The following is a 13,406-nucleotide window of genomic DNA, read 5'->3' on the forward strand; positions in this document are numbered from 1 at the left end:
CTTTTCAAATAGCTGCTTTTGCATTCCATTCATCTTTTCTGCAAAACTTGTTCTACCATTACTCAATATTTTCATTTTTTTTCCATTTTCTAATACAATTAAATAGTCTCATTGATATATTCTGCTTCCTGTCTAGATTAGTTTAACTAAAGGCTAAACTAATTCATCAGACTGTCATTTAATATCATTTGGTCTCTTAAGTATTTTCTGCGGGCTCTAATTTGATTATGTGAAAGTTATTTATGTTATTTCAGGCTTTCTGACTCTTCCAACAATGAGTTACTCAGCTTTTCACCACTGTTCTAGGCTTCCTTTTCCTTGCATCCTGGTAATATCTCCCTCTGAAATCAACTGGATGCAAAGAAGAGGAGGAAAATTAAAATATGACCACTTGTAATCTATGAGTGGTTAAAACCTCATAAATTGTTTACATGTTTACATATTGATTCTGTGGTGCAGTCAAATTACTTACATAGAATATATTTTGAACGTGCCAGTCAAATTAATTTTAAGCATTTTTGGCTAGATATTCCAAAGGGGGAAAAGATATCTTATTTGTCAAATAGCTTGTTATGGAGGTGCACTTTTTAGAATTACTATTGACATTTAGTCTAGCTGCTGCTTTGCTCAGTTTATTTAGAAATTTATTTTGACAACCAAGCATTTCTTCTTTGAATAGTCAGTTGACCAAAGTTATTAGAGGTTTAAACTCTCCAAATTAATTCTGCTGTTTGTCCTTGAGTTAAAAAGGACTGATTAGAATAATTAAAACAAGGAGTTGCACATCTATGGTTAGGAGGCATTGCAATTGAAATTGCATTCTTAAGATACTAATGTCTTAAAAGATGTTGCTCATGGATGGCTGATTATGGCAGCATTAAGAAATATATAATGGTTAGTTCTTATGCAGGGCAATTAAAACTGTAACAGTGTTCACAGAATTATCAAAACTGGTTTGACCCAACATGCTGTGGAAATGAAAATGAGACTTCTGCACATGACTTAACATTTATTTGTAAAATTCAGTTGTGTAGTTGGTCAAAATGTGAAATGGTATGACTTGTTTTTAATGGTGTAGGTGGTTTGTGTTCATGAATAATAAGTAAGGATAAGCAAGGGTATATTTCTTAAGGTCATGAACTGATTCTGCTCTTTCCTTTTGAGGTAAATTTAGAGATGTTACCATAATCACCTCTTGGGTATGAATAATAAAAAACAGATAGGGATCCCAATAGAAACCTAGGCACTTTTGACATTTTTATAGTGATCATAGGTACCCTAAATTTATACCTCTGATGCAGGTTATTTCTGTGACAATGCAGGGTTGTAAGGTTTTTGACTGATAAATAGTTCTATTTTACTCAGCTTGATAAAGCATTTCATTTATCACCAATAACTTTTAGCTGCATGTAATGTAAATTCCTTTCTTAAAAATATTGGTAAGCTCTCATTTTAGCCAAAGGGTTTGCTAAAGTTGAAACAAAAAATAATAAAGAGTTGTTGTTGAAACAAAAAATAATAAAGAGTTGTTGTTGAAACAAAACATAATAAAGTGTTTAGAATGACAGCAGCTTTACTGAAGTTAGTGATTAGTCTTCTACAGGAACTCTGGAGGGAGTAGCTTCTGTTTGGATATATTGATTCTGGTTAAGTTGTATTACATGCCTCATATTTACTTATTTTATTTATCAAAGAGAACATTGCAAAATTTGGTTCTACCTCAACCTTGCATATATAATAAGTAAGTTCAATTTAAAATCGTTTGGAACTTGGAACTAATTTTTCTCTAGAAAGTGTTACAAGTACATAATGTCCAGGTTTCCCAACTCACTCACATGAAATGATATTTACTCATTCTATAGTGTGGTAAGAGCAATTCAAAAGGGAATAGGAAAAGGAAAATAGGGGAAAGAAACTTTGTTTCCCTTCCATGAATGTAGACCAACCTTTGGGGGAAAATATGAATTTCCGCCTTAGCCATTCTCTCTTATTCCTACCTACTGACCTTCTGTGTCCCCATGCTACCTTGATTCATTCCTCCCTTATGAGGTCAGTTCTCATGTAATTCTTCCCTGGCCCGAAGCACTCCCAGTTTCAAAATCATCTACTTTCTTCTCTCATCTCCTTAAATTCAAAGTTGGAAACAAAGCCATCTGACTAGAGAAAGGAACTCATTCCAGTGGAAATGACTTATAACTAATAAAATTCCTCTAGGGATATTTGTAATTTTGAAAGAGGAAGCATTAATCCAACTATCGAAAATTTGGGCAGTAACCTCATTAAGAAAAAAAATTAAATAGTGTAGGGAAGATTTTTGTTACCCCTTTTGGTTGACAGTTTCCAAAACCTATCTGGGGTTTGGCCTTTGGGTTCAGCTTTGCTCAGCTGTCCCAGTTCTCATAGCTACTTCTGTTTCTCCCACTGAATGCACAAATTCTTTAGAAGCTCCATGTTTTTTAATTTACTTTGTTTTTGTGCTGTTAGCCTTTGGTTGTAGTGACTTCAGGGCCTCTGACACTAAGTGTTGGTTGGTGGAGTGACAACTGTATCATTTTTATGTCAGAAGCTACATTTGTGTTCAAGGAGGATGCCATAAGTCCTGTTTTACATGAAATTTTCACCCTCTTGTCAAAGTCTTTATCTAAACTACAACCAATTGCTAAGATGTGTGGTTTAAAGGTTGGCTCTCCTTCCTGTGCTTATTTTCTGTTGAGATGTAAAATAATCCATAAGTGTAGGTAGTAAGAAAATAAGGAAGAATAATCGAATAGACTACATTGACTATTTTCTTTAGTTACACAAATGTTAGAATGGTTAGCAAGATTTGTCATCCCCCCCCCCATTTAACTGTGGAAGAGGTATTATAAATGGAACTAAATGAAATAAAGACTGAACTCCTTTAAATTATGGAGAAGTATCAGATTATTAGTTTATATCTCTGCCCCTCTACTGTCATTTGGAACTATTGATTGTAGTGATTTTTTAAAGAGACAATTGGGAAGGCATCTAAAGTTTATCTAATTAGCTCACATTATCCATATGTTTTAATATAGCTCTCTAGTGTAAGGTAAACAAAATTTCATGCTGAAAATAGAAAATTTGGGTTTTTTGCTAGGGAACCATATCCTTTGAGTCATTATAGCTCATTATCATGAGTATAATGATAAGCCTAGATTAGACTTTTAGTATAATTTAGACTTTTAGTATAAGCCTAGATTAGACTTTTTTTTTTTTTACTTTTTTTGCTGTATATGGATAAAGAAAATTTACCATTCATACATTGATCCCCATATTTTTGAATATCTAGCTTTAAATGACTTGCATTATAAAAAATTCACTCATTCATCAGACTGCATTATATTTGTATTTAGTGGTGGCAGGTTGAAACTCTAGAAACACAGAGATTTCTTAGGCGATGGCTTTTCTTACCCTTTTCTAGACATTATACTGGACATTTTGATCTCTGGTGAATATCACTCTGCAGAATTTTTTTCTCAGAAAGATTGCTAGTCTCTTCTTGCAATAGCAGTATATAAGTTGATTGTGAAAAACAATCACAGGCCAGCAAATAAAAATCATGTTATAAAATTAAAATGAGAACTGCCTTGATGAAATAATTCATAACTAAGACTCAATCTCTTCATTTTAAAATACTGATGATTCTGAAAAAATATTTTTTTTTGGAATTCAGGCAGAAGTGTACTATATCAAGATTGCTATATGCTTAATTAGAGCCTAGCACATCTATCTTTTTGTCTACATGAGAGATACTGGTATTCAGTACATTCCACTGAGTAAAGATTCCCAATTCTGTGTATTGAATATTCTTTAAATGTCAAAGCTTTTAAATACATATTTATAGTTTTTCTCATACTTTGCTGGTTGAAAAATAATCTTACTAATGGAATGTACTACATTTCCCATTTTATTGCTACCTTTGCCTTAGATATATCTTTTTGGTAGTCTAGTAATTAGTACAGTGATATTAATTTTCAGTTAATAAAATTACAGTTTTCCACTGATATCATAACAGTCATATTCATTTGACCATAATACCATTTCATGTATAATTTTGAAATAGAATTTTTTTTAGATTTAGTGATGTTCACATGTAGTATATTGAAATAGAAAACAAGTTTAAAAATTAGTATCCTAGTATGTAGTATTAATGGTATTTTCATATTATGGTATAAAGGCATTACTTTTTGAAGTTCTTTTAATGATGCCATAAAAAGGTATTTTGTAAAGGTTTACAAGGAAGAGAGGATATCATTGGAAGTAGGTTTTTTTTTTGGAATCTGAGAAAATTGATCCATTTCAGGTTAAAAAAAGCAATGGCATCCAAATACTCTTACCGTTTATCAACTTTATAAATTGAGACTGTACATTTTACTGCTGAATAATTTCAACTGATAGTCTATATATACTCTTCTTAGATATAATGCTGCTTGTTTTTCTTACTTTTTATTCATACAAAATGTATTGCCTTTTTACTGTGTATTGTCCTTTGATGATATCTTTTAAAATTTATTTTAAAGTCTTCAAGCTCATGTATCATTTTTACCTTCTTATCACTTTCGCTTTTTACTGTCTGGTTTGTCCTTCATTGGCTTGGCCTTCCAATACTGTGCCTCGTGATTTTGAAGGCTACAGAAACTTGAGGAAAGCAATCGAGAAGAAAGAAGGTTGGAATATTTCCCAGGTTTTTTATTAAAATGTCATTTAAATACTTAGTTGCCATTCAAAAGGATATATGCTGTAGAATTATAGATTGTTTCAGACTAGATTAGCTTGGTGCTCCTAAAAATAATGATGATTTTATAAAATTAACAAAAACACTGAAAATATAAAAAAATACTTTTTAAGAATAAAAGCCAGTGGTTATATGAATTAAAATTCAAGAATTTCATGTGAATTTAGAATAGATTATCATAATTTTGATGGCTAAAAATGGCCCAAGAGCCCCACCCTTTAACTTTCAGAATATCCCTTTTGGAAACTTGTGAACAGACAGGGAATTATTAATTCGGTGGGAATTCGCATTTTGTTGCAGCACATGCTAAGTCATGGGTGGGTTCATTCTCATCTCTTCCTTATTTTGTGTAATCTTTGTTAGGAAAACAACGTTAAAATGGCAACAAAGTAAAAGGAAACTGTGGCCTTACTACAGATAAGATTTATAAGGCATATTTAAGGAGGAATTAGAAAAACAAGTTTTGCTTTTAAAATGTACCTGAAGTCAGCATCAAAAACAGGATCTTCTTGGGCTTCCCTGGTGGCGCAGTGGTTGAGAGTCCGCCTGCCGATGCAGGGGACACGGGTTCGTGCCCCGGTCCGGGAAGATCCCACATGCCGCGGAGCGGCTGGGCCGGGGAGCCATGGCCGCTGAGCCTGCACGTCCGGAGCCTGTGCTCCGCAACGGGGGAGGCCACAGTAGTGAGGCCCGCGTACCGCCAAAAAAACAAAAAACAAAAAAAAACCCCAGGATCTTCTCTTTTTTTTTCCATTTGAAATTTGAGCAAAATTTAGAAGCACTGCTTCTGAACTCCCAATATAATAAAAATTTGCATTTTACTCATTCAATATTATGATTATTTAACCAAGTATCAAGTAGTATTTTACTTCTTATTAGAACTTCTCTTTATAGATTTTTCTAAACGTCTCATGATTACAATATCAAAATAATTAAGAAAATAAACTGGTTTCAAAATAATACTAACTATTTCAGAAGCACCACTTTATAATTTTATTTCTTACTAAAAATAAGCCTTGGGGCTTCCCAGGTGGCGCAGTGGTTGGGAGTCCGCCTGCTGATGCAGGGGGCGCGGGTTCGTGCCCCGGTCCGGGAGGATCCCACGTGCCCCGGAGCGGCTGGGCCCGTGAGCCGTGGCCGCTGGGCCTGCGTGTCTTGAGCCTGTGCTCCGCTGCGGCCTCTGCCGCAGCGGTGAGAGGCCCGTGTACCGCAAAAATAACCAACCAACCAACCAAACAGAAAATAAGCCTTGAGAACTTTTACTGTGCAACAATTAAACTAATCTCTTACTTTAAATAGATGAAACCGTAAATTATATTTTCTTTAAGTTATTTAATAATTTATATTCCACAATTATACCCTACATATTACATAGTATTCTAAAGTTTCTATAATTTATTGTAGAATTATATTTTAATTATATAGTTAAATTAAAATATAATTCTATAATTAAAATATAATTCTATCTGTAGGTCATCTTAGGACTCACCTAATTAGTTATATTTAGGACATTATGTTTATCATTGGAATTAAATTAGAGCATTAAAATGTGAAAAATTTTCTCTTTCGAAAGGTCAAAATAAAATGCATAGTTAAAGTAGTGTAATGGAAACATTTTCCCACCTTAAAATAGTTAAGTCCTTTAAATATACTTAATGAATAGCATTTGCCTCCAATTTTTATATGATGCCTAATAGATAACAAAAGCGGAATTGTTTGGTGTTCTAGGACAGGGCTTCTTAAATATGAATGTGCATATAGATAACCTGGGGTGTTGATAAAATGAAGATTCTCACTCAGTAGGACTGACATGGAGCCTGAGATTCTACGTATCTGACAAGCTCCTGGGTGATGCTGATGCTTCTCTGTCTGTGAACTGAACTTTGAGGCAATATTCCAGAATACTGGCTTTGAAGTCATGACACCTGGTTTTAAGTCCCCTTGAGTTGATAAGCTTCACCAGGCCACAGTTTCTTTTTTGGTTGTCAACAAAAATGTTGACATTGCTTGTTAAATGTCAAAGGGTTTAAATTACTTGATTACTAGTGTTCCTTCCAGCTCCAAGATTCTGATTCTATGTAAAGTGCAAACTTACATATTTTTCATTGCTGCTTAGATAGTTATTTTAGATATGAAATTTCCCCACTTTATTGAAGAAAACTTGAATGTTTGCTGTACAATAATCATAAAGTATCAAATTGTGTACTTTAAAAGCTTAAGCCTTACATGATTTATAAAGGTAAATTAATATGAAGTTAACAACTGCTGATTTTTCTGCATCAGAATTGGCACAAACAGCTTATAATACATGAGTTAACTTCATATATAAGTGAAAATAACATTTGTTAAGCTGGATTCTGGTGACTTGGAGGGTGTAGGAGGGTGTGTTAGGTCAAGTATTTGAAACAAGGTGGTTGTATGGCTATAAACCTGAATAAAAGGGAATTTGTGTTGGAGCTTGAAGTAATGAAGGAACTGACAATAACAAAAATTGTATGCTGCAAGAGTTGCAGGTGAGGAAGGGAGACTGCATAGGGGAGGGGATGAGAAATGCTGATGGGAGATATCTTTCCTAACACATGCTCCTTTCCTAGTCTTAAGCCTTAGGCCTGTCTCAAGTATAGCACTACTTGAGTACATGGTGCTGGCCTTTAAATCAGATGATTGGATGAAGGGGGAGTTTCTTTCTAGATTTTCATCTTGAAATGTATGATGATGGAAAATGAACAGTCCTATTATGATACAAGTGATGTAAGATAGGCATTCAGTATATTCAACATTTTTCTCTAACAAGTGATTTAACAAACTCATGGAACTTTGTTATAGTTTACTTGATTCCTCTCCAGTTAAGAGGATTTTATTGATATTCCTACTGGTAGTTTCTTCTCACTCTAGAGATATGCTGTCTTCCATGCATCTTTATGCATCTTTCAATTTGTACTATTCTACTCCAACATAATTAGTGTGTGAGACACATAGGCAGAGGTTCCAAACAGAGGTGCTCATGCACAATCATAGAGATTAATATATTTAGCAAATACTTCATGCACATTTATTATGCACATCCCTTGGGTACTGGGCATGTAATGCTGAGCCAAACAGACATGATCCCTTCCCTCATGAGGCTTACAGTCTAGTGGGGAAGACAGAAATTACAGAAATAACTACCTAAATAAACATAAATTAAGAACTCTGAAAAGTGCTTACAAAGGAAAAGTATTTGTGTTCATCTTGTTCTGAGTTCAAAAATGTCTTTGAGAATTGGGACCTACAGTTAAACATTAGAGTTTAATAATAATACCAGCACCTAAATGAGATTAATTTTTTAGCCTAGAAGCTAAAAATAAGTCCATGTATTAGGGCAATTATTTAATGTAGCAGAATATCTGAAAGAAATGATAGCTGTTATAAAGTTATTCTGATAAAAATTTTAAGCTCTTTCTAGAAGAATTTTATTTGGATAATATTGCTTTATTCAAGTATTCTTAATGATTTAAAAAGTTAACTATAGCACAAGAAGAAAATTTTCATATGTAAATTCATTTAAAATTCACTTTCTTAATATTATTTAGGATAAAATGTAGGAGTCTAATGAACAGAAGTGTAACTTCTGTGCATAATTGATGGTGGTTGCTAAACCCTGAAGGGTCAGAGTGATTTAACTATGTAAAAACTTTGCTCACTATAGAGTCTTCTTTTTCTCATGGCCACTAGGGCTGAAGCAATTAGTTTAGCTATAACATTATGTGACATTAGTATATATCAATAGTTAGGGCTGCTTTACTGATACCTGAAGAGGAAGCTTTTATTTGTATGGTGAATCTTGTGGCAGATCCTGGAATTTCCTATTCAATCAGGGGTCAGGCAGAACTTCAGACAATTCTGATGTGCAGAGACCCATTTCTGTGAGAACATTATGAGAAATAGCCCTGTGCTACAGGTATGACCTAGGAGAAAAGAACCTGTACTATTCTATTACCAGGGGAGACCTGAACATTGTGATGGATGCAGCCGGTATAGACAAACTTACTGTGGGCAGATGTATTCTGATCTTTAAATTTATTCTTAAATGTATTAGGACATTAATAAAAAATGCAGTTTCTATATCTTTGTATTAAGATGAGAAAAATTTATATATTTAGATGAGAAAACAAAAATATTTTTTATTTCCATTAAATTTAATTTGCCTACATTCTAGTTGATTGAATGCTATGGTGACTAGTTCTTAGCTGTCTCATCAGGTGTCATGCTCCAGGGTATAATCTATTCCTCAGTGTTTCTAGAAAATAAGATTTTCTCCATTGATATAAATCACTGTACTATGAGTTGAATGGCAGTTTCAATTTTCCTCTGAAGCATCAGACATGATAACTTTGCTGAGTTAAATGATGAACTCTTCTAGTTTGTTTTCAAAAATAATTGATGGTTTTTAAAAATCTGGGAGAAAAAAGTGAACAATTTTCCTCTCTACTTTAGCATCATACACTTTTGCTTCTTTTTTTTTTTTTTAGTGTGGCTGGTAAAGAGGATAATACAGACACTGACCAAGAGAAGAAAGAAGAAAAGGGTATTTCAGAAAGAGAAAGCAATGAATTAGGAGTTGTAAGTATGAGAGAATAAACTTGTAATTTTGAGTCCCTGGATTAGGTTGTTCTTGGTTGCTGATAACTCTACTAACTTATATGTAGAAAAGAGAATCGGTTATCATACATCCATTTTAAATTGTGTCCTTGAGGACTTCTTTTCTTCAGAAATGTGAGCTATTAAATATTAGCAACTCACAGTCTTGTGCACTGTGAAAGCATTGTGTATGGGATGATAGAATACTAAGAGAGATGAAGTACTCTTTGATTTAAGACAGAATTATTGTAAAATAACCTTAAAATTGTGGATTGATATTTTTAACTTATGAAAAGTGAAATTTTTGTGCTCTTGTACTTTATACTCACAGTCTCTTTTTTTTTTGTATTTATTCATTGAGACTATATTGTGCATATTAAATATAAAGCACCATAATAGAAGCTGGGGCAAAATTAAGTCATATGGCTAGGCACACTTCATAATATTAAGGGAGGAAGAAAAATTCTAACTCTGATTCTGGTTCTTTGTTTGTTTTTTATTGTTTATTTTTTAAATGAGTATAGTTGCTTTACAATGTTGTGTTAGTTTCTGCTGTACAGCAAAGTGAATCAGTTATATGTATACATATACATCCACTCTTTTTTAGATTTCCTTTCCATTTAGGTCAACATAGATCATTGAGTAGAGTTCCCTGTGCTATACAGTAGGTTCTCATTAGTTATCTATTTTATACGTAAGTGTATATATGTTAATCCCAATCTCCCAATTCGTCCCACCTCTCCCCTTTCCTCCGTGGTAACCGTAAGTTTGTTCTCTACATCTGTGACTATTTCTGCTTTGCAAATAAGTTCATCTGCACCATTTTTCTAGATTCCACATATAAGCGATATTATACGATATTTGTTTTTCTCCTTCTGACTTACTTCACTCTATGGTTGTTTCCATGTCCTGGCTATTGTAAATAGCACTGAAATGGACATTGGGGTGCATGCATCCTTTCAAATTTTGGTCTTCTACGGAAAGATGCCTAGGAGTGGGATTGCTGGGTCATGTGGTAGCTTTAGTTTTAGTTTTTTAAGGAACCTCCATACTGTTCTCCATAGTGGCTGTATCAATTTATATTCCCACCAACAGTGTAGGAGGGTTCCCTTTTCTCCATACCCTCTCCAGCATTTATTGTTTGTAGATTTTTTGATGATGGCCATTCTGACCAGTGTGAGGTGACTTGCTTTTCTCTAATAATTAGTGATGTTGAGCATCTTTTCATGTGTTTGTTTGCCATCTGTATGTCTTCTTTGGTGAAATGTCTGTTTAGGTCTTCCACCCATTTTTTGATTGGATTGTTTGTATTTTTGATATTTAGCTGCATGAGCTGTTTGTATATTTTGGAGATTAATCCCTTGTCAGTTGCTTCATTTGCAAATATTTTCTCCCATCCTGAGGGTTATCTTTTTGTTTTGTTTATGGTTTCCTTTGCCGTGCAAAAGCTTTTAAGTTTGTTTATATTTGTTTTTATTTTCATTACCCTAGGTGGTAGATCAAAAGCAAGCTTGCTGTGATTTATGTCAAAGAGTGTTCTGCCTATATTTTTGCTTAAGAGTTTTATAGTACCTGGCCTTACATTTAGGTCTTTAATCTATTTTGAGTTTATTTTTGTGTGTGATGTTAGGGAGTGTTCTAATTTCATTCTTTTACATGTAGCTGTCCAGTTTTCCCAGCACCACTTATTGAAGAGATTGTCTTTTCTCATCATATATTCTTGCCTCCTTTGTCATAGATTAGGTGGCCATAGGTGCGTGGGTTTATTTCTGGACTTTCTATCCTGTTCCACTGATCTATATTTTTGTTTTTGTGCCAGTACCATACTGTTTTGATGACTGTAGCTTTGCAGTGTAGTCTGAAGTTCAGGAGCCTGTTTTCTCCAGCTCCGTTCTTCTTTCTCAAGATTGCTTTTGCTATTTGAGATCTTTTGTGTTTCCACACAAAATGTAAAAATTTTTGTTCTAATTCTGTCACACAGTCTCCCTTAATGAGGTAATCAGTTTGCCTTGCCAATATTGTGCTATTAATGGACACAAATCACATTTTAGGAAGAAAGTCAAGAAGTGAGTGATCATGAAGATGAGGAAGAGGAAGAGGAGGAGGAAGAAGATGACATTGAAGGGGGTGAAAGCTCTGATGAATCAGATTCTGAGTCAGATGAAAAAGGTACTTGTCCTTTGGTACAAGGACAAAAATTTATTTTGGGCACTTGTTTAAAACATGGCAGAAAACTCTTAACCTTCTCCAGTTCATCCTTGATGAAAGCACCTTTTATAATTGCTGGCCTATATATGCCCTCCAAGGCTCATGTTCTTCTCTTATTGGATTTTGTCATTGTGTAACTTCCATTCTTATTTGCTACAAATGGTATCTCTTGTCCTTGACCAAAGTGAACACTCTATCTTTTTGCCCTTTTTTAATTTTTGGTATATTCAGGATATTTTCCTTACAGCTGCCAAGTGAATACTTGGATACGGATGATGGTTTTCATGCTCTTATTATGGCCTATCCCAGAATTTTTATTTTCCTCTTTTATAATAGCCAATTATCAGGCAGACTTAGCAAACATTACTTGTGAAATTGCAATCAAGCAAAAGCTGATTGATGAACTAGAAAACAGCCAGAAAAGACTGCAGACACTGAAAAAGCAGTATGAAGAGAAGCTAATGATGCTGCAACATAAAATTCGGGACACTCAGCTTGAAAGAGACCAGGTGCTTCAAAACTTAGGTAAGAATTATATTTAATTCAAATTAAAGTTCAAACTAAATTGTCAAAATAGATTTTTATCCTGTCTTCCTTTACAAGAAAAAAATATTAAAAGTCACATTAAATGTTAATTTGTCCCATTATGTTAAATATTACTGTTTATTTTGTTTTTTCATGCTGGTACCTGTCTAGGCTATTTAGTAATTTTTTTCCCAAAGTTGTGGCTAATTGTTTTAATGCCTTGATTTATGCTGGGTACTTTTTTTAAATTAAAATGATAAAAACTTCAATAATTGTTAAATAAGAGTAGATATTAAAAGGCAGAGTGATTGAAAGGCATCCTGGCCTCCTGAGGTTTGTATTTAGGAGGTAGTTCTTGTCTAAGGTCATGAGTTGTAAATCTGTGAAATAAAAATCTGTGTCTCACACAAACAAATACAAATATTTTTTGGTCATTTAGGCTCAGTGGAATCTTACTCGGAAGAAAAAGCAAAAAAAGTTAGGTCTGAATATGAAAAGAAACTGCAAGCCATGAATAAAGAACTGCAGAGACTTCAGACAGCTCAAAAAGAGCATGCAAGGTTGCTTAAAAATCAGTCCCAATATGAAAAGCAATTGAAGAAATTACAGCAGGATGTGATGGAAATGAAAAAAACAAAGGTATTGATTATATTTTCCATTAACGGTAGATGCTGGTGATGCTTGTGTCTTTTGGGACCAAAAAAAAATTATTGTGGTTCTTCCTGTATTCAATAAAAGGTAACCAGTCTTAGAAATGATGCACTTCCTTTTGGCAGTTAAAAGTTGTTTTCCTATAGTCATCCATAGTCAAAGTCTTTCTTTGGAGTAGCTGAAAATCATGTGGTCAGCAGGGCTTCTCTGACTTTAAAAACAAAACAAAACAAAACTCTTATACAAACTTAATAAAAGTATAAAATATTTCAAACATGCAAGAAAGCACAGATAATAACATAATGAACAGTATATCCACTGTCTAGTTTACGGTATTAAACATTGCCGATATGCACAAAGCTTCCTATATATCTCTTCCTGATCATATTCTCTTTTCCCTGAGAGGTAACAACTATCTTGAATTTGGTGGTTATCATTCCCATGCATAGAAAAGTACAAGTTTTTTTCCCTTGACCAGAGAGAGTATGTGAATTCTAATCTGTTACTGTTTTTGTGGTGGAACGGATTATTCTTAACTTTTGGCATGAAAATCAATGTTGTTTCCTTAAAATAGGAAATGTGGAAATGATTTAAGAAGTAGATTATTATGTTGTGTAGTTGCTGATGACAGCAAAAATAGCTAAAATAG

General features: G+C 33.8%; 1 protein-coding gene across 5 annotated transcripts in view; it reads left to right on the top strand.

Moving 5' to 3' along the window:
- KIF21A (kinesin family member 21A) overlaps positions 1-13,406 on the top strand; it is a 159,147-nt gene that overhangs the window by 97,916 nt on the left and 47,825 nt on the right. For 4 of the 5 annotated variants that reach the window (XM_060166545.1, XM_060166549.1, XM_060166546.1 and 1 more), the window contains exons 12-15: positions 9,265-9,355; positions 11,425-11,542; positions 11,918-12,106; positions 12,546-12,745. In XM_060166545.1, coding sequence (XP_060022528.1) covers positions 9,265-9,355; positions 11,425-11,542; positions 11,918-12,106; positions 12,546-12,745 — 598 coding nt within the window. Of the gene's footprint in view, positions 1-4,646; positions 4,686-9,264; positions 9,356-11,424; positions 11,543-11,917; positions 12,107-12,545; positions 12,746-13,406 lie in introns of all 5 variants that reach the window. The other variant, XM_060166544.1, reaches the window with a different exon arrangement.

Source organism: Lagenorhynchus albirostris, chromosome 11 (assembly GCF_949774975.1).
Source record: "Lagenorhynchus albirostris chromosome 11, mLagAlb1.1, whole genome shotgun sequence".
NCBI lineage: Eukaryota > Metazoa > Chordata > Mammalia > Artiodactyla > Delphinidae > Lagenorhynchus > Lagenorhynchus albirostris.